We start from the raw sequence: 27968 nt of genomic DNA on the forward strand, positions 1-27968 counted from the left end.
GGCCGGAGCTCGGGGGGCGGGGCCGGTGCCCGGGGGCGGGCCCGGAGTCCTGGGGGCGGGGCCGGATCTCGGGGGGCGGGCCCGGATCTCGGGGGGCGGGGCCGGGCCCGGGAAAGTCTGGGCCAAAGGTACCGGGGCGAGTCGGGAGCTCGGAGAGCAGACGTCGGTGCTCTCCACGTGTCCTTTCCTACCTGCGTTCCTTCTGTCATTGCCGTTTCCCATTTTTATCTCCACAGGTCTGCCCCTCAGAGTAGGTACAAAGCATTAGTCACTTTTTCTTGGGGATGATTTCCTAGATACATGATGGGAGAAAGCTCTCTGCTGCCCCGCACAAAGATGGCAGCGCAGGGCCTCGGGGAGATTGAACGCCCCGCACCAACATGGCTGCCTCCCTGAATAAATATGGCCTCCGCGAGCCCGCCCATTGGCGGATACTCTTCCCAAGCGCACCGCGTCAACATGGCGGGCGTCTCAGGCCGGGTGACGCTCCGTCGCGGTTTTCGGTTATAGCGGGCGGGTGCCGGTTCCTTTTCAGTAAATTCTTCCCTCCCAGTCTAGGGTGGAGCCCGCAGGGGAAGCAAAGGGGAAAGGGGAGAGGTGACAGCGGCGGGCAGCGGACGAGCAGCTCGGGGAAGAACATGGCAGAGAGCGCTCGGCAGCAGCCTTCAGGTAGGGCCCGGCCTGGCAGTGAGGGGCGCTGGGAGGAGACTGCCATCCGTTGGCGGGGAGAAACCGAGGGCCCTGCTAGCCTGAGGGGATGGGGGTAGGAGGAGGCCCCCCAAGTGACTGAGGGAATGGGGGGGAGGGGCAGGAGGCCCCCCCCCAAGTGACTGAGGGAATGGGGATAGGGGGGAATAGGGATAGGAGGAGGCCTAGGAACTAAGAGGATGGGGTCAGGGGCAGGAGGCCCCCCAAGTGACTGAGGGAATGGGGGGGAGGGGCAGGAGGAGGCCCCCCCAAGTGACTGAGGGAATGGGGGGAAGGGGCAGGAGGCCCCCCAAGTGACTGAAGGAATGGGTGTGGAGGGGTAGGGGTAGGAGGAGGCCCAGGGTCCGAGGGGGTGGGGGGGCAGGAGGAGCCCAGGGAGGATTGGAGGTGGGGGAAGAAGACTAGGTTGGGACTGAATTTGGAGTTAGAGGATCTGGGTTCCAAACCTGACACTACTGTCTCCTGCTTAGGTGACTTGGCAAATTGCTTTGCTTCTTTGAACCTCAGTTTCTTTATTTGTAAAATGGAATTGGATCATCTTTTTAAGGTTTCCATCTTTAAATCCTATAACTTTGAGAGATGAGGGGAGGATTTGTTAACCTGGAAGGCAAAATAGAAGGGATTGTTGATTTAGAGGAGACAGAAGGCAATCTAAGAGAGTGAAAGGGCAGAGTTTGGTGACTTTGAAGGATAGAGTATTAAAGGGGGAGAATTTAAATAACAGGGAGAAGATGATGTAGAGGAGGGGATTTTAGAGTGTGCCTCAGAGGGAAGGGGGTGGGATTGGGGGTTTGGTGACCTAGAGGAAAAAGGCTGGGCAGAAGGGAGGAAATAAGAATCTTGTTCAGAGAACTGACTGGAGGGAGCAGTAATTATGAATGGTGAGATGTTATGAGAGAAGAACTACAGAATTTTAAAACTTGAAAGAATTTTAGAATATCTCCTATTACTTATTTCTTAACAGAAAACTAAGGTTTTGACATATGGAGTAATTTCCCAAGTCCAAAGCTAGTTTAGTGATGTAGTCTGGACTTCGTAGGATCCAAGTCCTTTCTTTCCCTTTCATGCTGTAAAAAACCCTCATGTAGGCAGTTAGACTGAGATCTTAATGTTCAAGGTACTCACTTAGAAAGGGAAGCTTTTCCAGGAATGAGCATTGTGGGGGCAAAGGAAGCAATATATAGATTTAAAAAGGGCCAGTCACTTGGAATGGAATTTGGGTAGAGGTGTGAAAGGGGGTACCTGAAGTTTGTTGAACATATAAATGTAAGAGATGATACTATGACATTTACAAAGGCCCTGACCAGTTGGGCCCTTTCCATGGCATGACATACTCTTGTAGTTTTAGAGAATTTGAGAGAAGCATCCCATGATATTAAAGTAGCCAAGTTTCAAATGGCTGATTGTGCTATAAGATTGTATGAAAACTCTCCCTGTCTTTTTCTTCTGTAAGTTTGGTTGCTTCCTGAGGGAGTTAGGTGATATAATGGATAGTATCCTTTATTTGAAAGACCTGAGTTTATATTCTGCCCAAGACACTTACTTGTGTGACACTGGACAATTCACTTAACCTCTCTGTGCCTCAGCTTCTTTATTTGTAAAATGGGGAAAATAGTATCTACCTTAGAGAGTTATGAATATCACATGAGATGATATATGCAAAACACTTAGAAGGCCTTAAAGTGCTGTATAAATATTAGCTGCTGCTGCTATTAACTACTGATATTATTACATCTTGACTTTTTTTTAACTTAACCTTCCCTCCTGTCCCTCCCCCCCATCCAGTTGACAAGTGTTGATTATTTTGTCTTCAACATCCAACCTTTTTCTGTTTCTCATACCGCAATCTCTGGGGTTTTCACCTAGGCCTTTTCACTTCTTGCCTGCACTGTTTGCAATAACTTCCTAGCTACTTTCCCTGTATTTAGTCTTTTTCTTCTCTAATTCTTCTTTCACCACAGCTGCCAAACTGATATTCCTAAAGTGAAAATCTGACCATGTCATTTCCCTACTGGTGAAGTTTCACTGGTTTCCTATTGCATTTAGGATAGCATATAAACTTCTCTTTGGTCTTTAAAACCCTTCCCAGTCTGGATCCAGCCTGTCTTTCCATGGTGATTATATATTACTCCCCATCAAGTGTTCAGTGCTGTAGTTAAATTGGCATGCATGCTGTTTGATGTAACAGACATATTATCTCTTACCTTTATGTCTTTGCACAGCCTCACTCCCATTCCTGAAATTGTTTTCCTCACCTCACTTCTTGGAAGCACTAGCTCCCTTCAAGGCTCAGCTCAAGTGCTACCACCTTTAAGAAGTTCTTATTTCTTACAGTTGGGTGTTGCCTTCCCAGCAGTTTGTATTTACTTTGTACCTAGCTTGTAGATACTCATTTGTGAGCATTCTAGTAGAATATAAGCTTCTTGAAGATAGGGACTATTTTACTTTTGTATTTGTATCTCCAGTGTCTGTCACAAAGTAGGCACCTAATAAATGCTTATTGATTGATGGGCATTTCTGGCTTAGGTATGCTGAACTGGATTCAGTATGGTATTTTTCATGTTCTTGCATTTTAAGGCTCATTTTAAAGCCTGTTTTTTGCTATTGCTATTGCATGTTCAGGTGTCACTTCTGTGTGTGTTCTGATGATGCTTGCTTAATAAGAATGATAAGCCCAGATTGCTTCCGGAATTTCTCATAATTCTCAATTACTTGGAATCAGTGTCCCATTAAGTAGTGGTAGTCCCCAACTTAGTAATGAATTTTAAATTGGAACTCAGCAAGCACTTTACTATAGAAATGATGTTGTAAATGTTGATGGGTTCCTAGAGTAACAGATATAACTTACTTATCCCATATAATAGTGGAAATTAATAATTCATTGCTAAAAGTACTAGTTTAAATTGTAGGTGTCGGGAGCAGAGGCCCATACTAGATAATAATTTATAGATCAAATGTGGCATCTTCTCACTTGTCGTTCTTAAGCCTTCAGCTAGTCAGTGCCCTCATGCTGCCCTAAAAGCCTCCCCTCCCCAATTTTGTCACCCTACTTGGGTTTGTCCTATTACTTTGAATGTTCCAAAATTCCCAAATTGTGTGCCCCTCAATCAAAACTCCCTTTTCTTTAGTGTAATAGATCTCAGTTTATGTATTAGGAAGAAAGGATTGAATCAAACTAATAAATGCCAATGTGATTCTCTGATTTTTTTCCAGAGATAATGCAGTTTTTAAAGAGGAAACTTATTAACTCATAGGTTTTGTTTAAGTGATAAAACTTCAGGAAATAAAACAAAATGGAAGAAATATCAAGTAAGGTGGGAGATTGTATTTTTTGGCAAAGGATCACTAAAGTAGGCATACCAATCCTACCTAGGACCACATCCCAGGTTAGCTTTCTCACGCTATTTCTGTTTTTCACAACTTTTTCCCATCCTTGACTTTTGAATCCACAGATTTTTTTTAGAAACCCTTTTGTTTCCCATAGTAGTTTATTTGAAATGGTTGACTGGGAGGAAGGGAGGAGCTAGAAGCAAGAGATCATCTGTTGTATGTTAGTCATAAATAGAACAATCTGTATTTTATAATTTTTTTGCGAAGAAATACAAAGGGAAGGCATCATTGTCTTAAATTTGACAGGATTTTTTTGGTTTGAGAGTGGATGTCCAGGTTCATTTTAGAGAGTTAAGACTAGGAGGTATTAGGGCTAGAGAAAGAATCTGACCTGATTGAGAAGCTGTTTGCTTTTTCTTTTTTTTCATTCAGACTCTTTGGAGGAGACCCCTCCTACTACTCATAACTTCATGATTCCAAAGAAGGAGATAAATACAGTTCCTGACATGGGCAAATGGAAACGGTCTCAGGTACAAGTGGGCAGTGTTGGTGGGGGAAGTACTTTATGTACAGAGGCTATGCTGTAGGGTCAGAAATGAAATGGGGCTGTGATTCTGTTCTGAGAAATCATTTTTTGTGCTCAGGGTCTTGTGTGTGTAGGTAGGATTGGGGAATTCCGGTCCCAGGCCTACTTGCCTACACAGTCTGGACCATCTAAACTTGAGTTTGTTGTTGTTCAGTTGTGTCTGACTCTTTGTGATCCTATTTGGGGTTTTTTTGGTAAAGATAAGGGAGTAATTTGCCATTTCCCCCAGCTCATTTACAGATGAGAGACTGAGGCAAACAGAGTCAAAACAGGACAAACACAGCTAGAAAGTGTCTGGGGCTGAATCTGAACTCACAGTCTTTCTGGCTCCAGGCTTGGTGCCTCTATCCACTGCACCACCTTAAACATTAAGAAATTATTACTTTATTTTCTATATGAAAAGTACTCAGTAACATAAACTTCTGTAGAAAGTCTTTTGGGATTGGGACCAGGAAATCTGCCCTGGTTCTCATGAGCCATTAATATATTTGCATTTTGTTTAGTTTGCTGAATTAGTGTATGAGAATCTAAATGACAGAGGACTGAGCACTCAGAAACATAATTTTTATCCTTTGCTTTCTTTTTGGAGTTTTGAAAAGTAGGAGGCTTAACTTCTCTTGGCCTGAATATAGTCCTGAAGTTAAAATTTTGGTTAAGCCACTTGGTTAAACCTCTTTAACACCTAAAATAGTTTCCCCATATGTTAAGTAGCTGAATTGCCTCATTTTCTAGGGCAGGGTGAGCCTCCTACAACTGTCAAGTCTGGAGATCTTGGCTGATAAACAAATGATATATTTTTGTGGATTAGATGAGAAGGAAAACAGTCATTTTTATTAGTGTTGATTATCAGTCACCACCTTTTAGTGGAGATGTTGTAATGGTTATCTATATTCTTGTAATTGTATTTTACCTAGTAAAGCTACATATGGGTGAAGCCAAGAATTTTTTTTTCTCTTCCCAGAACTAAGTTGTTTGGCTGTGTCACAGCCTGATTCTTATCCTCTCCCTAGGTCACTTTAAGTGGATTTGGACTAGGGTGTTAGGGACGTGAATCAGCTTCAAGATTATTTCTTTGAGTGTAGATTAAGAGTAACGGAAGGGCCCCAGAAGCATAGTATTCACAAACATATGCCCTCATTTCCTGAAGGAGTTCCAGAGATGTGTGGGATCAAAGAAAGTCTCCCAGTGTGATGATGCATGCATCTTCTTTTTTTTTGTTTCACTTATTTCTCATTGTATTTTTTTAGACTTTAATTCTTATTATATCAGCAGGAGGTAAATTCTGACTTGGAAGGAAATTTCCTCAGTATAGTCTATCTAGTGTGATGACTTTCTTTCCATTTAGCCTTTGCCATAGCAGTTGATTATTAGTTGAATGTATACTCAGACAATTGAATCCATGGTGCTTCTTGAGGAAGGAAGTCTTGGGAGAGAGTTTTTATAGAAATCTGCCTGACTCTGGCTTGTAGGTTCTGCCCCATGTTGTGCTTTTATTATTGGCCAAAGAGGGTCTTGATACACGAACACCACCTTCCTAGATGATTATTTGCCAGCTCAAAGTGCTGCTGGAGAAGCAACTCTATATCTCGGAAAGTGAGAGAAAAAGAGGTACCAAGAGGGCAGGCAGTAGATAGATTATCTTTAGTAATTTTTTCAGGAACATCTTAGTATTGGGCATGTCATAGGTTGCTTATCCTTATGATGGCTTTAACCTTTAGATTTTGGGTAATATGAGGAACATAGAGGGATACCTGGGATATGTGTGCAGAGGAGCCTGGTACTTATTGGTTTGATTACAATAGAAGACTGCTTCTCTATCCTTTGTGAGAAGTGGCCTCTTGTCTCATCCAACCTCTACGGGATGGGCTAAAATAAAGATCAAAAATAAATATTTAGTTGTTAGAGGGCCTAGGCTGAAGGAAGGGGCCATGTGGTATGTGTGTCTCTGAGTGATTCATCCACTGAAGGAATTTGTATTTTGCAGAGAACCTAGAGTTGAGAGTTTGGTGGGGGGGTGGATGGGAGAGAATTTAGATGCTGTGTTATTCTCTGCAATCAGAGTTTAAGAGCCTTGGAGCGTCTTGGTGTGATATATGCTGAATAGTTAGAGTGAAGAAATCCTCACAGGCCTTCATATTTGGTTCAAGGTGATAGGGCTGATTCTTTCTCTCTCTTTCTCTGCAGGCATATGCAGATTACATTGGTTTCATCCTCACCTTAAATGAAGGAGTTAAGGGGAAGAAATTAACCTGTGAATACAAAGTCTCTGAGGTAGGAGAAAGCATCTTATATGCCATTTTAAGGGTAGTTTTTTTTTGCGTGTGGGGGAACAAGGGATAAGTTGTAGTGGGAAAGTGCTCTGTCTATTCATTTATGATACAGAGTTTCTATGGATGCTATAAATCCTATAGGTTGTTTTGTCCCAGGGATTTTTAATTAATTTCCATTGATTGGGTTCTGGTCCTTCCCCAGCCTCTCTGATACCTTTACCCCAAGTTTCCCCAGGACATCTTTCATCATGTCCTAGGACATTAAAGCCAAGACTGAGTTCTGATTGCTCAGCACTGCCAGTTTTGCGTCTATAGCCTTAGTCTGTGTTGGGTAATAATAGTTCCTGCTTATGCTCTAGTTTCACCATCTATCCTATAGATTAAACAAGTTCCCCATTACTGGGAGAGGAATAGGTAGCCCGATTATGCCACAGAATGCCCTTGATTCCTGTGTATTGAGTGGCTTTCTGATTTGTATAGCTTCCCTGACTTAGTTAGCCTGAGAAGAGCTGCCCTGACAGTGAGCCAATTGGACTGGTATTTGAATTGTTTTGTTCTCATCCGCTACCAGTATCCTTTTAAGCCTAGGAGTTGCTGGAGTCATGACAAATTAACATCTTTTGACATAACTATTACCTTGGGGGAAGTGGTGTAGTGGGATAGACCTGAAATCAGTAAACCTGACTTTGAATCCACACTTACCCATTTAATTGCCATGCGACCTTGAGTAAGTTACTTTTCTGAATCTTAGTTTCCTCAGTTGTAAAAGTTGAATAATAATACTTGTCTTACTTTCTATCACGATAGCTGTGAGAAGCATGTTTTATAAATCTTAAAGTGGGAGGTGGAGCCAAGATGGTAAAGTAAAGGCAGAAACTCACCTGAGCTGTCCCTAATTCTCCTCCAAGAAATTTTAAAATATTGCCTCAAAACCAATTCTGAAGCAGCAGAACCAGCAAAAGGGGTGAAACAATTTTCTAGCCCAAGACAAGTTAGGAGGTCAGTAGGGAAAGGTCTGTTTCACTGGGGTGAGTGTGGAGCCCTTGTAAACCAGCAAGTAGGCCTTGAGGCAGCTAAGTGGCTGCGATGGAAGCTTCTGGAGCTCTTAGCCCTCAGACAGTAGGGAGTAAGTAAGGCAGCTGGTTAGAAGGAGATTACAGGGGACCCTTTGCTGGCACTGAGTCAGTTCTAGGTTTCAGTTCTAAGGCAAGGAAAAGCATGAGCAGGAACAGGGACTCTGGTCACAGTTCCAGGGTTGAAAAAAGAGCTTTTGGGTGCTCACAGATCAAAGCAGAGGCCAGGAAAACAGTGACCATACCTCTTCTTAGATCATACCACCTTGGAAGAACTAAAATCTTACAAACCCTGAAAACAGCAGCATGAAAAACCTGAAGCTTGGGATAGTGCCTCCTGCACCCCAAGAACCGAGCCCAACTTTAACATAAAGTTAAAAGTGAAGAAAAAGGCTGGAAATAGAGCAAAAACCAGAAAAAATAGAAAGAAAAGAAAAGAAACTGACCATAGAATGTTAGTGTGGTGACAGGGAAGATCATAACACAAACTCAGAAGACAACAATTTCAAAACAGCTATGTGCAAAAACTGTAGTTCATGGTCCCCATCAATTCATTACCTTCACTCCAGTTAGACAGGGGACACAATAAACTCAAGGCAAAGAGATTTACTAAGTGGCATACTGTAGCAGCAATATAAAACAATTTAAAAACAATTAAAACATTTTCATTTAAAACAATATAAAACATTTCCTTCAAAAGCCTGGGATTCTCCCTCAAATATATACAGGGCTAGAAGCCAGAATTGAGATTCTGCTCTGTTCCTGGTATCCTCATCTTTTAGGAATTCCAAATTTCTTTTGTTTGCAAAGGTAGGTTGAAGTAGGACTTATCATTTATTTCATAAATCCAGTGGGGGAAATACTAGGTTATTGAAGCATATACTTTCTAAGTATACTTAGTAGCCACCCAGGAGTGTCCAGATAATAACTCTCAAGCAAAGGATCCTGAGGAAACCACCCCTGATTGTATCTAACTTTCTGAGGACATTACTGCTCATATGTACAAATATATACGTTTCCTACAAACTCACTGGTTCTCTGAAATTGCCCTTCCAACTAATATAGTTAGTCATTCTTTACTCTGGGGCTACCTCAGTTTAAGTATTGCCCACATCTTTGTACATTTTGATTAGCTAACCCTAGCTTGATTCTATTTCTAGTTTGCTATTTCTCTGTCTGACATTTAGCTTCACCTGCTTTCTTCAGTTCATGGTTGAGAGGCCTGTTAGCTTTTGAAAGTTCATTGATGATAGAATCGTTTGTGTACAAATACTGTTTGTCCATCTACACTGTCATTTTCTTCTATCCTATGATTATGATAATTTTTCACTGTATTCTTCTCATTTCCCTTTCCCTGGATGCTCAACTTGAAATCTTAGATTCCCTTTGTTTTTTATAGCTCAGGATAATCAGAAATCTCACTTTCTGTTTTACAAGGTGTTTGAGGTGAAGGATTTACCCTAATGATATTTTCTTCCCATTGTAGAAGAGGAAGGATATTCTCTGGCTATCTCTATAAAGAACCTTTCCTTTTCTCTCTCTTTAGTCTTGAGACCTGAACTGAACCTTCAGACTCTAGTTTTTCCTTTATTGGGCAGCTACGAGAAGAGGAATCAGGTACTACTGTAGAGACCTGAAGAGACTCCTTTCTTCAGCCCTCTCCTTCCCAGAGCTCACCACACACCCTTGATACCTATTTTTTATGATGGTTTGGGTAAAAAGAGAGATGGAGGTTACTTTCTACATGTTGCAGTTGAGGGTTGATAAATATTTTGAACTCAATATGATAAGTTCTAAAGGAAACTAGTTACTATCTATATTTATGTTTGTTTTTATTGAGGCCTTTCATTTTTGCATCACTTCCTTCTTAATATACCACCCTGCTTGAATTCTCCCTTTTAATAAAGAAAAATAACTAAGCAAAACTAGCAGAGGGCCTGAGTCTGACAGCATATGCAATAGCCTGCATCCCTAGTGCCTCCTATCTCTACTAAGAGGAGGGAAATTAAATAGTCATCATCTGTTTTCTGGGACCAAGATTGGAAATTATAATTAATCATTTTTTTGACTTTTAGTGTTTTCCTTTACATTATTGTAGTCATTGTATATATCTTCTAATAGTTCTACCTATTTTTGCTTTTTATCCATTCATACAAATCTTTCTCATGTTTCTCTGAATTTTATTCATCGTTTCTCTTGGTACAGTACTGTTCCAGTCTTTTCATATACCAGAATTTATTTAGCCATTGTCCAGTTTGTGGCTATTCATTTTGCTTTCAGTTTTGTTGGTCCCAGAAAATGTCAAAGCATCATAAACTCATACATTTAGAACTGAGAGCGACACTAAAGACCCCCATTCTATAGAGGAGGAAAATGAGAGATAGGTAAAATGGTTTGCCTAAGGTCACACATGTAGTAAGTATCTGAGCAGGGATTTGACTTAAGGTCTTCTTGACTCCAAGTGCTAAGCTCTGTCCACTACACCAAGCTACCTTTCCTTACCTGTGTCTAGGGCCTAATGCTGTGTGTGTGTTTAATATATGAATGAATATTAAAATGAAAAGGGCTCTTAGAGGTAACACAGTCCATATCCTCTCATTTTCCATTGAGGACAGGAACCCAAAGAAGTGAAATAATAATGTCCCTGTGGTCACAGTGGTAGCATGTTAGCAAAGCTGAGGTTTGAATCTAAGCTCTGACTCCAAATTCAGTGTTCTGTTATAGTACACTAAAAATCCTACATATATGCATGAGACTGTGCTCCTACGACACTAAAATAGGCAGTGGCATAACCAGGGTTCTTCAGTCAGTTTGTGATTAGAGTCCTGGGGTCCAGACTCCCGGCCCAAGACTTTAAAAAACCAAGTCACCAGACCTAATAGAGCTTGCTAGGAGCCATTGCTCTTGTTTATTATATTCCTTGGTTGAAGGTTTAGGACAGTGTTTATCTCATTAAAGGAATCTAGTAGGTGCTTTCTTTCTCATTTTTTGAGAATAGTTTGTATAGTATTGGTACTAATTAATTTTTCTTTAAAAGTTTGATAGTACTCCTTGTGAGTCCATCAGAACCAGGAGTTTTTTTTCCTTTGGTAGTTCATCTAATACTATTGCTCTTCATCTAATACTATTGCTTATTGTATTCCATTCTTTCTGTCTTGTCTCACACAGCCCATTAATAAGCTTGTCGCTCTCCTCAACACATTAGACAGATGGATTGATGAGACGCCTCCCATGGATCAGCCCTCCAGATTTGGGAACAAAGCCTTCAGGACTTGGTATGCTAAACTTGACCAGGTAAGCATTTCATATATACTGGCCTAGTCAGAAATGGGTGGTGTAGGTAAAATTGGGATCCGGATGTGCTGGCAGTTGTCAGGGGGAAAAGAGGGCTGTCCCTAGATATTGGGTAAGCCTTAAATTAGGGTAATCTTTGGATATCTAGATATAATGTGAATCTTTAATTCTTTGGGAAGAGAAAGTGCTTTTAGTTTGCTTCAACTTCTTATTTATTTAAAAAATGTATTAAGTTCTTCCCGTATGCTTAATATTATGTTAAGTACTAGGGAAGATAGAAAAGTTAGGTCACAGCTCCTACCCTCATGGAAATTACAGTCTAGGGGATGAAGATGAATGCAGATATGCCCAACATTATGGAAATGAATTAAAGAATTGCAAAGTAAAGAGCTGTGTGATATCTTAGAGAAAGGTTGTAGAGAAGGTGGCATTTCGATTGAAGTTTAACCAATTAAAAGTAAGGCATTTTGGGCATGGGGCTATTGCATAAATAAAGGTGTAGAAGTTTTTGGAGGATTTGAGAGCAGAGTGGTTCATTTTGAGTGTCACATATAAGGCATGAAATTAGAGGTTTGGAAGGGTTGAATGCTACCAGATTGTGGAGAACCTCGAAAACTAGCCAAAGGAGTTTGTACTTTAGTCAGAAAGTAGAGTCTTCTACCCTTTTGAGTAAGGGAGTGGAGGCCTTACAGAAGAATTTTCTTACCTTCCCTTAAGAAAGTATAGTAGTTCCTTTTAAAGCTAGTCCTTTTGTCCACTATTGCAGTCTTATATGGGGTCAGATTTCCTTAACGTGTCTATGAGGACTCCTTTTCTGTGCTATTTCTATAGCTTCTCTCCTTTGGACTCAGGAGAGGCTGCCATTTATAATGGCCAAGCATGGGAGTGAGGCAGAGGTATAGAAGCTAGGTACCTACTTGGGGAGGCAAGTGGGATTGATGGTGGATGCTTTTTCCCCCTCCCTCCCCACTTTCTTTACTTTCATGTTTCTCAGCTGTTGCCCATTCTGAATGCTGGGCAATATGGTACTAATTCTATTTTGTTCTATCAGGAAGCAGAAAACCTAGTGGCCACAGTGGTCCCTAGCCATCTGGCAGCTGCTGTACCTGAGGTAGCCCTTTACCTAAAGGAATCAGTGGGAAACCCTACCCGAATTGATTATGGGACAGGTAATTTACTCTTGCCTGGGACTTACAGTTTTAAGGCCCTTTGATAGTGGGAGATGGTGATTACTTTGCTTCGCTTTGTTCTTTCTAAGGTTGCCTTTTTTCTTTGTTTTTGTCTGTCCTGCTGCCATCCCAGGTAAGTAGGAGTTTTTGTAGCTTGTGTCTGTGAAATGTAGCTTTCATGAAGTTTGCTGTATTCCAGAAATGAAAAGCTTTGGAAAGGAGCAGTGTTTTGTGTTTGAGAATAGCACATGGCTGGTGTGGTGCTAGTTTGGTCCACCAGAGGGAAGTGTTTCCCAAAATATGGATCCCTGAATAGTTTTTTCTGTTCTCCCCTTTAAGATGGGTCTTAACTCTTACCTGATGCTGCTTGTGATTCTTTTCCTTGGCATCTCTTCAGGAAGCATTCTGTAGAGCTCTGCAAAGCTTCTTAAAGGTCTGGTTTGCTCTTGGGGTTCACTCTTGGTTTCCTTGCATTTCGACAAATGCTTTCCCTGAAGTCCTCTATCTTCATAACTGATGTTACTGGGTTCCTTTTGGGGCTTCCAGGCTGACTTTGACCTCATGAAGAAAGTCAAACCTTAAAAGAAGCGTATTTTTCACTCAAGGTATCCATATACCCAAGAAAACTTGGAAGAAACAGATTAACCATTCTTCTCTATCCTGAAACGTACAGCCCTATAAGCTCCTTGTGGTAGCAGTAGCTCAGGCCTATGGTGTTGGCTAGCACTAAGGTTTTTGAAGCAAGAGCTTGAGAAAATCCAACTAGACCTTGGGCTCTTGAGTACATTTTGTCTTGACTTGTTTCCTAGATGGAGGGAATACTTAATAATTGCTTTGAGAGTTGTACTGTGTGTTGTGCTGTGTGTTGAGATGGCTGTGTGTTCTTTTCAAGTCTCTGGTTTTTGATCACTGCCATCGTCAGTGGTTGGTTGAAGTTTTGACTGGTTTGAGTCTAGTGCAGCTGAATGATAATATTTATTGAGGACTTAAAATGTGTTAGGCCCTAAAGAGCACACTTTCCACTAATAATAATACTAGCATTTACACCATGACAGGCACCATGCTAAGTGCTTTACAAATTTTATGTCATTTGATCCTTACAACAGCTCTGGGAGGTAGATGTCATATTGAGGCAAACAGATTAAGTGGCTTGCCAATAAGTATCTGAGGATGGATTTGAACTTGGGTCTCCAGGCCCAGTAGCTATATCCACTTCCCCACTTCGTTGCCTAAAACAAGGTAGAAAATCTGTGTGTGAGTGTGTGTGTGTGTGTGTGTGTGTGTGTGTGTGTGTGTGTCTCTGTGTGTCTGTAAAGATATCAAGTAATCAGCAGAGAATTTAGTGTTGTGCTTGAGGTTGAACCTGTCCAGGCAAAACCCTAACAATTAGCAGTTGATTTGATCTGGTCAGCCCAACCTAATGTGGTGATGGTGGGGTGTGGGGAGGATGGAGTTATATGTATCAGATAATATATACTTCTATCTTTTTTTTTTTTAGCTGATAGCTCAGACATATTTAGGAATGAGTTTGCAGCACTGGTAGAGCTAGAAAAGACCTAATCCGTTTTGAATGGAGAAGAGTCCGTGTGAGGTCTAGGTTCTAACTCAGTACATTCCCTTTGGAGGAAGATAGCTATTTCTGTCTTTCGGGGACAGTCTAAGAGGGCAGGAAGAAATCCCTTTCCTTTTTATGGAAGCTGTGATTTCCTTCAGTCTGTGGTTTTTTTTCCCCCTCTTCCAGGTCACGAGGCAGCCTTTGCTGCCTTCCTCTGCTGTCTCTGCAAGATTGGAGTCCTCAGGGTAGATGACCAAATGGCCATTGTCTTCAAAGTATTTAATCGGTGAGGGAGAGGAGGGGCCTGGTGGGGATGGAGCTTGTTTCCTTGCTGTTGTCATAATGGTAGGCAGGAATAAAGAGCTAGGGAGTACTACTAAGCAGTCTGATTACTGTCTTCTTTACAACTTCCCTAGATTGCTTAGTTTTTCTGGTTTTCTCTTTTCTCCAAAATTTGATTCTGCTGATATTTAGTTACCTCCCAGGTAAACAGATGCCAAAGAAAGGTTGAAGAAATTCCTTGCCAATGATCTTTTGCCACCTAGTAGTATCTTAGTAAGCTTGAGCAGGGGTCCTCTATGCTTTATTCAAAATGTTAATGTCCTATATTGTCTGGCCCAGTGGGAAGTAGTCACAGGGCTGAGCAGTTTGAGTAGCGTTCTTTCTGCTTTAGAAGGTAAGGCACTTCTCAGAAACACTATCGATTGTTGAAGCAGATGAGTTTATAATGTTTTGAGAGGATGGGGGTGGGGAGTAAAATGATCGGCTTTAAAGGTAGCAAGGTGATATGGAATTTAGAGCTAGAAGGACCTCTCCAGACTCGTCTAATTTTTTCATTTTATTGATGAAGGAGCTGAAGTCCAGAGAGTTTGACTTGGCCAAGGTCATAGAGGAAGTCAGTGGCAGAGCCAAGCTTAAGGTTTAGGTTGCCTGACCTAAGGTATAGGCCTTTTTTCAATATCATATGAATTCTCAATACATAAAAATAAGATAGATTTTTTTACTTGTAGATTTTAATCAAAATAGAATCTACTTGCTCCCAAGCTATCTCTTTTGCCCTTTGTTCACTGGTATAGAAGGGTTGAGAATCTGTTTTATACTTTTTCCTGTCTTCTTCACCTCAGGTACCTTGAGGTTATGAGGAAACTTCAGAAAACCTACAGGATGGAGCCAGCTGGAAGCCAAGGAGTGTGGGGTCTAGATGACTTCCAGTTTTTGCCCTTCATCTGGGGCAGTTCTCAGCTCATAGGTACCAAAGAAGACTCTTCCTCCCTCTTCCCCAGGGCATTCCTTTCTCTTTCTCTACTCCCCCTCCTCTTTTCTCTTTCTCCTTTTCCCTTCTGTCCAGAGCGCAGCACCTTGTAGCCAGCTTGTGAACTAGGGCATTCAACTAGCTCTTGACTGAGGCTGTTTGTTGTTGACCTTCTGTTGTGAGCCGGTGTGTTGATGCTGTGGGTGGAGGTAGAGCACTGCAGAGATAATGGGAAGTGACAAGGGCTGAAGGAGCAGAGCTTCTTGCTTAGTGCTTAGTGGGTTGATGTGAAATTTAGAGCCCAGCTCCTGGTGGCAGCTGTGGTGTTTTTATACTTACAATGAGGGATATTCTTGCCTTAGTGACCAGAGAGATCTAATGTCACCCTCTGTTATGATTGAGCAGTATGCAGAACCTATCAAAAAAATCAGAAAAATGTCATTCCCTTTCCCCTTTTCATCCCTCCCCACCCCCCCAAAAAAGGCCTTCTTTTCTCCTAAGTACAAATCAGCTAATGATTTGTTAAGGTCCATGTCTAGCCCAAGGATAAGCATACTTTGACTCCCAACTTCTGGGTCAACTCATTTTGACTGAGCAAGAATTGAAGAAAAGAGCAGGGTTGCTTTATTTTCCATTTTGCTTGGAGTGAATCAACTGCAAATTGTATGTCTAGATCAGATACTGATTCTTTGGAGTCTGTCATGGCCTCTGTTTGTCTCTAATAGGCAGATAGGTGATGAAGTAGATAGAGCACTGGAATTGGAACTAGAAAGACCTGAGTTCAAATTAAGCCTCAGACTAGACTCTTACTAGCTGTGTGACTCTGAGCAAGTCACTTAGCCTCTGTTTGCCTCAGTTTCCTCAACTATAAAAATGGGAATAATTATGGTCTCTATCTTTCAGGTTGTTGTGAGGATAAAATGAGATGATATTTGTAAAACGTTTTGCAAACTGTAAAGCTTTATATAAATTCTAGCTCTCATTATCATTATTATTATTTGTACCTGGGTTGTGAAACTAGGTACAATACATGATGGGAAATGAGAAGGAATACGTAGTTTCAAGGACCACTTTCTTCACTCTGAGGTTTTCTACCTTTCTTAGAACACCCACACCTGGAGCCTAGGCATTTTGTGGATGAAAAGGCAGTGAATGAGAATCACAAGGACTACATGTTCCTGGAATGCATCCTATTTATTACTGAGGTGAGGAGGACTATGGTTTTCCTTTTGGGGGTGGAGAGAATGTATAGATGGCATTCTCCAATTTAGAGTTCCTATGCCCGAACCTTCTTGTGAACCTAAGTGAAACATGACCCTTCATAAAGATGAGCTTTTGATACTAAAATAGGAGATAGATTTGATCTGAGGTGTTGTGGTATCTGTTCCTAGGGAGACTGAGAGATGATAGTAAATAAAGGTAGTTTATAGAGAAAGAAAATGAAAAAAATCCATTTCCAGCTTCCCCTTCAATTATCAAGTGATGACTTTATGTTGTCCATTTAAGAGAACATATACCTAGTGAGGTCCCTTTTCTCTGGGAGCATCCATTTGCATTGTAGGTCCCTAATTTCCTATGCTGGTACTGTTAGTTTTGATTCTTTCTCTTCTTCAAGACAACCTAAGGAGAAGGGGGAGCTGGATGCACCAAGATATATGAGCTGCTTGTACATACATATGCCTGGAAGCTCTAGTTATTCTAATCCCTTCTAGCTTCAGGTCCATGTTCTTGCTAGACTGACAGAATTGTATACATTGTATATATGTGACATATCTTGTGGCTTTATGTCTTACTTAGCCCCTCTGAAGTCTCACCTTTTTAAGAAGGGACATTGATTAGCATGTAATACAAAAGTATTGTTAAGTCATTGTTAACTCTGACCCCTTCAGAAATCAGAGGTTAAAAAGGAAGAAAATGGTTTTTTTCCCCCAAACTACCAAAGAGAATCTGGAGTTGGTGGCTGCTTTGCCAGTTCTTTATTCCAGAAGATCTGCTTTCAGCATTGTAGTGGGACCAAGGTCATTGGGGATGGGGAGACCTAGATGTAGATGAGAAGACTCAGGTACTGCCTGACTCACTGCTTTGAGAGACAATGATGTGTTTTTGCTTGTGTTTAAAGTAGAAATGAGAATGTCTGCAGAAGTAGGAAATTGAAATGAGAAGAGCCAGGGCAGGAGAATTCAATTTTGTCTTGTAGAAAGGTCTTTTTCTTCCTTTGAGTTTTTTGGTGAGTAAAAGCTTAAGTTAGGGGCAGCTGGGTGGCGCAGTGGATAGAGTGCTGGGCCTGGAGTCAAGAAGATGCATCTTCCTGCGTTCACATCTGGCCTAGCATTTACTAGCTGTGTGACCCTGGACAGGTCACTTAACCCTGTTTGCCTCAGTTTCCTCATCTGTAAAATGATCTGGAGAAAGAAATAGAAAACCACTCCAGTATCTCTGCCAAGAAAACCCCAAATGGGGTCATGAAGAGTCAGACATGACTGAAAAATGACTGAACAACAAGAAGAATGTAAGCTGTTTAGTAGCTGTTTTAGCTCTCCCTGTTAACCATAGTCTCTGGGGTCTAGGTAGAACTGGGGTGGTCTGAAATTCACAGTGTGCAGGAGATTATAGTTCATATTTCTGATAAGTAGCTTTTACTGAAATTTGAGTTGCCCAGTTCCTACAACAAAAGGAAACTCATTCACGGCCACTAGGTGGCACTGAAGGCATATGGAACACTTAGAATTTGGTGAAATTGAAAAGGGTGGGAGCTGCTGTATACTAAAGTGTGGGGGGAGGGCTAAAAGTTTCCCTTCTTCTTGTCTCTTTTTGTAGCTCTTTCTCTACTTTTTGGGCCTTATTCTCCTTATTTCTTGCTCCAAAGCAATATTAGTAGTTGAACATTATATTGGTGAGGATTAATTTTGATTTACACATTTGCACAGAAGAAATCTATGAATGTGACTAGGAGTACTGTAATACCTGTTAGTTCCCCTCTAGTAATTTAATTTGTGCATCCTCTATTTCTCTCCTCCTTATAGCACTACTAGACCCCCTTCCCCTAACAGTCCTTCACTACTGTGTAATTGTTGAGTGACCAAATCTTATTCACTGCAATGAAAAGGAATGCATATAATCCCTAAGGAGAAAGAACAATTCAGTGGGGAGGCCAGGAGGCTTCCATATCACACTTGGAGATGGAGGTCTTAGGGAAGAGGTTAAAACTTTTGGTTACATCCAGTAGTTTGAGCTTATTATATAGTTTGTGGATTAAAAAAGAAACAAACCTTTAAATAATTAGTTAGAAATGGACTTCCCTCCAAAATCGAGAGAGAGAGAGAGAGACAGAGAGAGAGACAGAGAGACATATAGACATATACCATGGAGGCTCTTAGGGGAAATCTCAGGTCTTTGGTGACCCTGTGTATCCTCAATGTTGGAGACTGTGTTTTAGGAAGCCTGTTGCCCTGGGAAATGTAGTCTTGGTGTCTTTAAGAGCCTAGGGCAGGCAGGAAAAGAATTTCAGTTTCAATCTGGCTTCTAAATTTGGAGTTTTGGGAAGGGAGGGATCAGATTTCAGCTGGAAGGGAAGGAGCTGACAGGAAGGCACTGCACAGAGCCTTCCCTCCCTCTTCTGCCCCTTCCCCTCCTCCCTCCCCCCCTCCCCTCCTTCCCCCCCAGTTACTGACAGAGGAACCATTTACAAAAGGCCGATTCTCTTGGGAGCAGAGAGGCAGGAACGCAGCGTCTGTGAGTAATTTCCTGCTCAATATGGCTGCTCTGACTCACTCAATTCCCTTGGGGTCACTGCGGGACTGCAGCTTGCTTGCTCCAGTGCTCGCTCTCTCTTCTCCCTTTGTGGCTAGAATGAGCTAATTTTTTCTTGTCACCTCTGTTCCTTCTCTTGCCTTCCTCTCTGCTTTCCCAAACAATTATAACTCTCCTTGCAGTGACCCAGCAATGGCCAGTCCCCTCAGAAATGGGCCAGTTCCCACCATACTAAGTCTTTGGTAGTATTCTTGTTCTCTTTTCTATTTCCTTTTCAGCGTTTGTGGGGAGGGGATTTTGACTCAATGAGAGCATGACCAAATCCTATCCCAGCAGAACAGAGAAGCCTTCTTGGGAATATTTCATCAAGATACATTGTCCTACATTGTGAATGAGACACCACAGAATTAGCTGGAGAGCTTTCATTTTTAACCTTACCAGTTTCATTGGGGATATATACTTTCACTGAGTTGGTTCCCAGAAGCCCATGGAATAAGGAATTTGACTTGCTGCAGTACAGTAAAGCATTAGGGTTCCAAAACATTTCCCCATTCAGCTAGTTTCAACAAGCATTTAAACTGTTAACCTCTTCCTTAGGAATACTGCTTGTTCGCAGCATTGTGGGGGTCCTGTGGATAAAGAAAGCACTGAACCTGGAGTCTTGAAGGCCTAAGTTCAAGTTTGGCCATATTTATTAGGTATATGACTGGGCAAATCATTTCACTTCTGTGAGATAATATTTGTAAAACACTTCAAAAACTTTGAAGCTGTGTACCAATGCTAGTTATCATTATCATCCTCACAAAAGAATTAGGTAACCTGGTTGTACTCCTCTCTCTCCCCTCCCACCTCCAGTCAAGTTGAGATGATACAAACACTTGTAAATCAACTGGAAATCAAACAAGGCATTATGTGATTGGTTAAATGAATAGTATAGATTTTAAAAGCTATGGGACACAAAAGAAAGGAGAAGAAAAGCTCTGTGGAGGTTATGGGATATAAGCTGGACTTTGAAGTATAAGTAAAATTTGGATTGATAGAAAAGCGTGGAGAGAATGTTTTAGGCAGGGGAAAGCAGCACAAAGCCATGAGTGAGAGCATGGTGTGTTTAAGAGCCACTGTCTTGGCATTGCCTCTTCTGAAACTAAGGGGCTGCTTTCTAGTGAATGCAATGATCATGGTCACTGAACTTATATATCCTGCATCTTTGGGGTCCTAATGTTTTGTGCCTATCCCATTGAAAAGAGCTGCTTTTCTTGATTGAAATATTAAGTGGTCCATAAGTCATTGTAATTTCAGGGATGCTGCTGCTTCAGAATATGATTGACGAGTACCTTAAGCAACAGTAAGTATAAGAGAGATAGGCCCTAATGAATAACGTCTGAGTTCCAATCCTATTTCTGCTGTGGTGTCCATAAAACCTGTTATCATTAATAAAATGCAAAATCTTTATATCCTAGTCAGAGTAAACAGATAACCCCCTCACATTAAGACTTGGGGTAGGAGGAGGGTCAGGATCATATGAATGAGGAGAAGAGAGAATCATTGTGAAGGACTTGGTTTATATTCCACACATAAAAAGAAACTCAGTCCCAACAGGTAGTAGGTTTAGTGCTTTTATTTCATTCCCAGGAACAGGGTTAATGATAATGCACTAGCCTAAGGCTGTTGCTATAGTACAGGACCTGATATACTCCTCATTTGTCATGCTGAGCTCTGCGCTGCGTCCTGTTTTTCTGGCAGATGTGCTGGGTACAAGGTAGCCCTGATATCCCCAACCTTTCCATGAGTTAGGAATGTCTAGCTGTGTGTAAGGGTAGAGACTTCAGTTAATAAATAAAAATGTGTTTGCCCCATGATGGTAGAAAGATCTACTCAGGGAAATAAAAGCCTCTTGGCCTCCGTGCTGTGGTTTCTGATGTCATGGGAACTTCTCTCAGCAAAGCAGACTACTGAATTTTTTTTTCTCTCCCTGAGGGTCTGAACCATTCTCCAAGGAGAAGGGGCCAAGGAGCAGAGTGGTCCTTGTGATAGTGCCAGGGTTCTTTCTTTCCACCTCTTTGGTTGTAGCTGGTAGAGAATATTTAGGCTGGTTTTTTTTTTTAAAGTCTTCTCAAATCCACTGTATCCCAAAGACCTTTCTGCCACATGTATTCACTGTAATACCTCTCTTAAGTTTTTTCACCCACCTCAACCATCCAAAGACAGAACCTCTCTGTGCCTCCCCTTCCCTCTTTACTCTTCCCCTTCCTATCCTACCCTGGGCTCTGTAGCAGGTACAAGCTGAGAGCTTCTATCAGAAGGAGGCTTCCCTTTGTGTTTCTTTGTTTTTGGGGGGGAGTTGTTTATCTGAGTGGGAATGAGTCATGGTATTGGAAAGCTCAGCAGTGTTGCACTAGGGGAATGGATGGAAGCTGTACCAAGTGCTTGAATGGGAATTTTATCTTCCTGTGTCTGCCGTTTTGGTGTTGGTGGGGGAGACCTTTTCTGTCAGTCAGGTGTATGGGGTGGAAAGGTGGTTGTCAGGAGAAGCAAAGAATTCTTGTGTGAAAACAGAAAGGGGATAAGCATGTATAAGTATAAAACCAGGACCAGGGTCACCCTGTTTGTTTGAAATCAGTGTGACTCTGAGTCACTGTGGCTATGGATAAACTTCCCTGCTGGCTTGGTATACCCCCTCCTCCCCATCCCCCACTTCTCTGAACTCTTCCATTGTCCCTTCCAGATGAAGACAGGCCCCTTTGCTGAGCACTCCAACCAGCTGTGGAACATCAGTGCTGTACCTTCCTGGTCCAAAGTGAACCAGGGCCTCATCCGCATGTATAAAGCTGAGGTGAGTTTCAGTGGGAGATCTAGTCAGCTATCTACTATCCCCTCTGTCCATTCTTCCTATTCTCGATACAATTCAGTCCCTGGAAAGAATCATTTCTTCTTCTCTTATGGTTGAAATTAGGACTATAATAGGTAGGACTCTAAACTGAGAGTCAGAAGACCTGGTTTCTTAGGGTCTACTATCTTAGTGACTTTAACCTCTTCTATTTAAGTCCCTCCCTCCCGAAAATGATGAGAACCACCCCCCCCCCCATTTATTTCATTAGAGCTCATTAGCTTTACTGTGTACTTTTTCCCCTTAAGTGGTAGTGAATAGGTTGTCTTTGCCCAGTTTCTATTAGTGCCCTCTGTAGGGAGGTTTTCTCTGCCCTTAGCTAATGAGAATTTAGAAGCCTAACTCTTTCTACTTCTTCAAACTAGTCCTAAAACTATTTGCCATGCCTGAAGAGGTTTAGAACCAGAGGAAGCAGAATTGGACCTCAGGCTCCCTGCCCAGAGAATTAAAGAACATGGATCCTTGAGGGCCCCTTCTCATGTTTCAGACTGGTTCTGGGGATTAGCTGCATTGTATCCCTTAGCTATCTATATGGAGATGGTCTATTTCTCTTGACTCTTAGACATCTTGTTCTGTTTCTGGAAAGAAATGATCTTTCTGCTTTTCCACCTTTTCAGAGGATATAATGGTTATAAAAGTGTAAAGGGTGGAATGATGTAGTTTGCAATACCAAAAATTCTATGAATATGTTAGGCATTCCTATTTAATCCAAGTACTTGAAAGGGTTAATGGAGCTGGAGCTGACCAGGCCTAGCCCTCTCTCTCCCTTCCTTTCACCCCTCCCCCCTCCCCTTCCTCTGAACTTCACATCCTGTGTTTAGGTTCCAACCCACATACCTCTCTAATCTAAGAGGCGTCATTCTCAGGAGCTGTGCTGGCTCCTTCCGGCTGCAGCCTAGCTCTCTCCTCTCTCCTGTCAGGAGAATAATAGGGTCATCTTTCCCTGTCCCAACCTGATCTCTTAGGGTTTGTGTGTGTGTGGGGGAGGTAGTTGACTACCTTGTCACCTACTTCCCATATTTCCCCCATCCCTTCCGTCCCCTACTGCTGCATTGATCTACCTACAGAACATGTACCAGAGGCTACTCTTCCAACAGTTGGTCTTTTTAGTTTTGTCCTTTTGGCATACTTTTTAGGGGGTACTACTCAGAACACAGAGTGTCTGGGTAGCAAAGACAAGACAAAGCTACCAGGGTTGGGTTTGTGTAATATGAGGCTTGTCAGCATAGTTGCTTTTGGAAGGACTTTGATCTCCTTCGTTTTCCAGAGTTGCCTGTTTTCTTCTTTTTCTGGCCCCAACTTTTTCAATTGCTCGAATCTAAGAAAGACCTCTCATTCTAGCTTCCTACCTTGTGCCTTAGGCATGGAAGGATGTGGTAGGAGGAGGGAGTTCCCTGGATAGCAATGGATCTGTTCTTACCCAGGCCCAGGGCGTTGGCCTCTAGGGGGACAATTAGCAAGGATTGGCCTTGCTGAGTTACTATGTTGGCCAGAGGCTCCCATCTGCTTCATCCCCAAAGGATTAAATTTTCCTGTCCCCCAAAGGCACTTTTTTGTCCTTAACCTGACTCCCCACTTCCATTGTTGCTCTAAGTGCCCTGTAGGCTTTGGCAGTGGGGGAGCTAAAACAACAGGATGTGCTCCTAAATTCTCTGGACTTATTCTGGGCTTAATATGCCAATGTCTGGTCCCCAAAGAAAGCATGATTTGGGATGAAGGGTTGTGTGGGTGGAGCAGAGAGAACATCTATCCCCTCACCAAGAATCCTTGTCTTGGCTGATTCTCTTGACTGAGTTCTTGAAGCAAACTGACCTTTAACCCTCGTTAGAATTCCAGGGCCCTGGTGGGGTGGGGGTTGGGGGGAGAGGCTAACTCCCACTACTTTCTTGATGACATAAGTGCAATGGTAGCTGCCTTTGCTTCTGTCCCCTGTCACGTCCTTCTCTGGGGATGACCTCCCCTCTTCTCTGCCGAACTGCTTGCTCTCTCCTGTTTCTGTTTACCCCCTGGAGTCTGGCTGTGATTGAAGCTGTCCTGTACTGTCATCTGGGGCTTCTCCTCTCCTTCATCTTCAATATTCTGACATTTTGTAAAGATGTTCAAGCTGGTTTTCCCATTTCTAGTGAGACTTGGCCTAGCCCTTCTTCCTGGCCCCTTTGAGACCTCAATTCCATGTGACTCAACTCCATGGAACTTCCCCCTTCCTTTTGTAGCTGGCTGTTGAGGTGAGAAGATGAAGCTTTGTTGTAAGTCTAATTTCATGACTATGGCTTCCTTTTGTCCCCTGGGACTTTGGAGATCAAGGCCATAGTTTGGCCCTTGCACTATTTCCTTCAGTAGTGGCAATCCATCTGTCGATCTCACCTACGGAGTCATGCTCCCAGTTTGTTACAATGTGGCAGGAGGCAGGAGAAGAGGCTTTGTGTCAGTGCTGTAGACATCCTCATGCCTGAAGTCACTTAACTGAATGGTTAACAGTTTGGATTACTTTGGCTTTCTTTGGAACCTGGACTGGAGGTAGAAGATTTAAGGATTAGCCAGATTGGTAAGTTTAGATCCATATTCAGTTCAACAAGCACTAAGACTCAAAGCATTGGGAATACAAAGATAGTTCCTGCCATCAAGGAGTTTATAGTCTCCTTTGGGAAACAATATCAACAAGTAAGCAAATGCAGGACAGTACTTTCTCCCTTCTCAAATGAACTCTAGATAGCCTAGGAAAAGCTGCACAGAGGAATTGGTACCTAACCTAGGCCTTGAAGAAAGCTTAGGCATCTTAGTAGCAGAGATAAGGAGACAGTACTCTAGGCTTGTGGTGGGGAATGTGTTCATTTGGTATTTTCTGAAGGATCTGTTACTTTGGAAGATACATTTTGAATTTGTTCCTGAATGCTCATAACTAGAGAGAGCAGTGTCCTATGAACTGCAAACTGGTTCACAAGAACCTCTTTGTAGCTATATCCCTTTTTCTTTGGTAAAAATCTCCCTTTCATATTACTCGAGCCTTTAAGGTAAAGGTTTGGGTTAGATTTGGTTTACATAGTGTTTACAGCTCCCTTGCTTATCTTCTCTTTTTCTTATACAGTGTGTTGGGATGCTGGGAGTTATTGTTGGGGATGGGAGAATTTCAGCTGGTTCTTACTATCTTGCTTTGGAGTGCCAAGATGCCTTCAGTCCAATAAGCTTAGAATTGTGAGGTTGGGTCCTTGGCTGTTGCCCTGTGGACTTTTGTGAAAATGATTTTTAGCCTCATCTCCAGGCGACCAAGGATAGAAATCATCCATGTGATTCTGGGAACTGCTCTTTTGGCTTCTTGTCCTAAAACTTTTATCCTTTGTCCTATCTCCAGTGCTGTTTCTTGACTCTTGGCTTCCCTTTTTATCCATATTGTCTTTCCTTTTCCTGGAGGGATTCTCCCAGGATGGTGTTCTCTTTTGGTAGCAGGAACTCCCAGAGATCTAAAATGGAAGGTAGGTAGTTTATTAAATAGAAAAGAAAGGTCATCAGGAAAGATGGGATCAGTGTTGAAAAACCTGGTATTTCCTCTGTGTAGGCTCACAGTTGGAGAATCTTTTCCCCTCATCTTCCTCAGAGTGGCCATTGCTGATGCTCCACTGTAGGCTGTCACCCTCTGCCTCATGCATACTTAGGCCTGATTTAGAAGTGTGATTCTTCTTCCAATAGGTTAACTAATGATTTAAGAGATGCCCTTCCAGCTGCTAATATTAACTTATTTTTTTCTCACTCTGTTTTTTGTGTTCCCTACAGTGCCTGGAGAAGTTCCCTGTGATCCAGCACTTTAAGTTTGGTAGCCTGCTGCCGATCCAACCTGTCACATCATCATAGAAGAGGTGGGGGAACAACCACCTCTACCCTGGAGGCCACCAGCTCCCTCACCCTACTCCCTTCACTTTTCCAATACCACTTCCCTGCTGATCTCTTTGGTCCTTGAGGCAATTCTCCAGGATATGTGAACACCCACAGTGCAAGTGCTGAAGGACCCAGAATGGGAAGAATGACCAAAGCATGGCCAGTCTCCTGCCCTTCCCCCAGAGGCGAGATGAGGGTATATCTCTGGGGAAGCAGGGTCCTAATGGCTACCTGACCCCCACCCCGCCTCTGTTCTCACCCCACCCAAATTCCCAGTCCCATTTCATGTGCTATATTTGCTCTGTACCATCATATGTGTGGGGGATTGATAATGTTTTACTGTTTCCATTAACTTTCTTCCTATTTCCTGTTGCCTTTCTGAGTGTTGAGTAGCAGTTGCTCCTAGTGGGGGTAGGAGACCGTAGACCAGTCCCCACCTCAGGGTACTCATAGGGCTGGAGAATGGGGAAGGTCAGTAGGAAAGAGAAGCCCTGGCTGTTTCTTAGCTTTTTTTTATGTTTTCTCCCTCCTTTTTAAGCTCTTCTTTTACAAACCTGGTGTTGATTTCAGGAGCTCAGTTGATCTCCTGAGGCCTGAGAAAGGGGGCTTTGGGCCAGGGACCAGTAAAAATACAAGGCTAGAGGCAATGCCAACATATCCTGGCTGTGGTGAGGCAAAGAACAATTATAATCACACACATTCTAGCTCTTTTTCTCTGTGGTGCTCAGGTCTGCAATCCTCCCTGGGTATAGCCATATTGCTTCACTTCTTTTGCTGCTGCTGTGAGATTCTAGGATAATCCAGACCCATTCTCAGCCCTGATGGTTGTCCTCTGGGTGGGTACTAGGCTTTTGGGAGGTGGGAGCAAAGGCCTCGTTAGATGGTTGTATCAGTCTTGTATGAAAGCTTTCCCTCAATGAATGATAAGTGAGAAACTGGTGGGATTTGGGGCTGATCTAGAGATCTTGTTGCCTGGATTCCTGCAGTTAAAGCCAACTATAAGGTTAGACTCATACTGTCCTACTGCTTGCAGCACTGTGCTGGCTACAGTTAGGCGCTGTAGGGCTACTGAAAAAGAGGAACTTGTTATCTCAACTCCCTTTTTCCTATGGAAAGCAGTTGCATGCCAGTGGGCTCCTCCCAGGTCCTAGGCCACAAGACAGAGGAGGTAACAACACCTGCCTTTGGGAAAGCTGGTCTTACACTGTTAGAGGCATTTGAGGGCTGAGGTAAGTGACTTGCTTGAGGGCCAAGGTATAGCACTCTAGCTCTTGGATATTTGGGTTCAAGAATGGGGATGGTGAACTGGGGTAGGAGTGATGCTGTCAGCACTTAAGTTCCAAGTTTTCTTCAATTGAACAAACATTTATTGAGCTCTTCCAGAGCTGTTACCAGGAGCTGGGTTTTGAAGGTATTCCCTACAGAAGCCTCTTCTCCATTAAGTGTTTCTTCCTCTGCTCTTGATGTCAGGGTTGTTTTTTTCTTTTTCTTTAAAAAAAAAGTTTTATTTGGCTGCCTTGGCCCATCCCCTCATCTTTCATACATCCCCAGTTCTGGGTACCACTCCTTTTGGGGTAAGGGAACACCTTGACAAGCACAGTGTATTGGATTTCCTCTTTGGTCTGTGGTCCCATTTCCATATGAGCTGGATTGTCATTCAGGGCCACTGATCCAGAGCAGTCTCAGGGCTTGAGCTGGGGGTGAAGATACGAGTTTTATAAAGTTTTCCAAAGGGAGGCCAAATGTCTTCCACCTGGGGCCCCTCATGGAGTTAGGTAGACTGTCACCTTCCTGGCCTCTCATGCAAGGGACTGCCCACTATGTGCCAACACCACTCCATTTTGAGGCTGCTTCACCCTAACCCCTTGCTCTTTCATTGCTGTTCTGATTAAAAATCTGTTTTGCACCTGGAGCTGATGTGGATGTCTGTCTTGTGTATCATATACCATACCTGCTCTCTTTCCCCTTGGATAGATCTAGGATTCATCTCCCCTTTCTCCATTTTCCCCATATGGTTGCCTGGTCTATAAGGTGGGTGGCCTTGGATTAGGCTGCTATAGCCATGTCCTGAGCCAAGCCTATTTTGATGACCTGTGTATTCCTGCTGTTGGGAATGGGCCAACCTAAAGTGCTTAATTCTGCTTGGTAGACCTTTGGTAGCACTGGAGTGAAACTTTTGAGTTTCAATGAATAGTTCAGCCTGCCTAGCTGGACCTACTGAGTG

General features: G+C 42.7%; 1 protein-coding gene across 4 annotated transcripts; it reads left to right on the top strand.

The window, feature by feature from the left end:
* The first annotated feature begins 96 nt into the window (after positions 1-96).
* Positions 97-27656, top strand: PTPA (protein phosphatase 2 phosphatase activator). 4 transcript variants are annotated; one of them, XM_072632663.1, is made up of 11 exons: positions 97-254; positions 554-669; positions 4471-4568; positions 6809-6895; positions 11136-11261; positions 12313-12430; positions 14172-14271; positions 15110-15234; positions 16342-16442; positions 21713-21820; positions 25643-27656. In XM_072632663.1, the coding sequence occupies exons 2-11, from the start codon at positions 639-641 to the stop codon at positions 25718-25720; spliced, it is 972 nt and encodes a 323-aa protein (XP_072488764.1). In that variant the 5' UTR covers positions 97-254; positions 554-638; the 3' UTR covers positions 25721-27656. The 4 variants fall into 4 exon arrangements, with proteins under 4 accessions (XP_072488764.1, XP_072488762.1, XP_072488761.1 ...); XM_072632661.1 differs by having other exon boundaries at positions 97-250; XM_072632659.1 differs by lacking the exon at positions 97-254 and having other exon boundaries at positions 351-669.
* Positions 27657-27968: the final 312 nt, after the last annotated feature.

The sequence above is a fragment of the Notamacropus eugenii genome, chromosome 1 (genome assembly GCF_028372415.1).
Source record: "Notamacropus eugenii isolate mMacEug1 chromosome 1, mMacEug1.pri_v2, whole genome shotgun sequence".
Classification (NCBI taxonomy): domain Eukaryota; kingdom Metazoa; phylum Chordata; class Mammalia; order Diprotodontia; family Macropodidae; genus Notamacropus; species Notamacropus eugenii.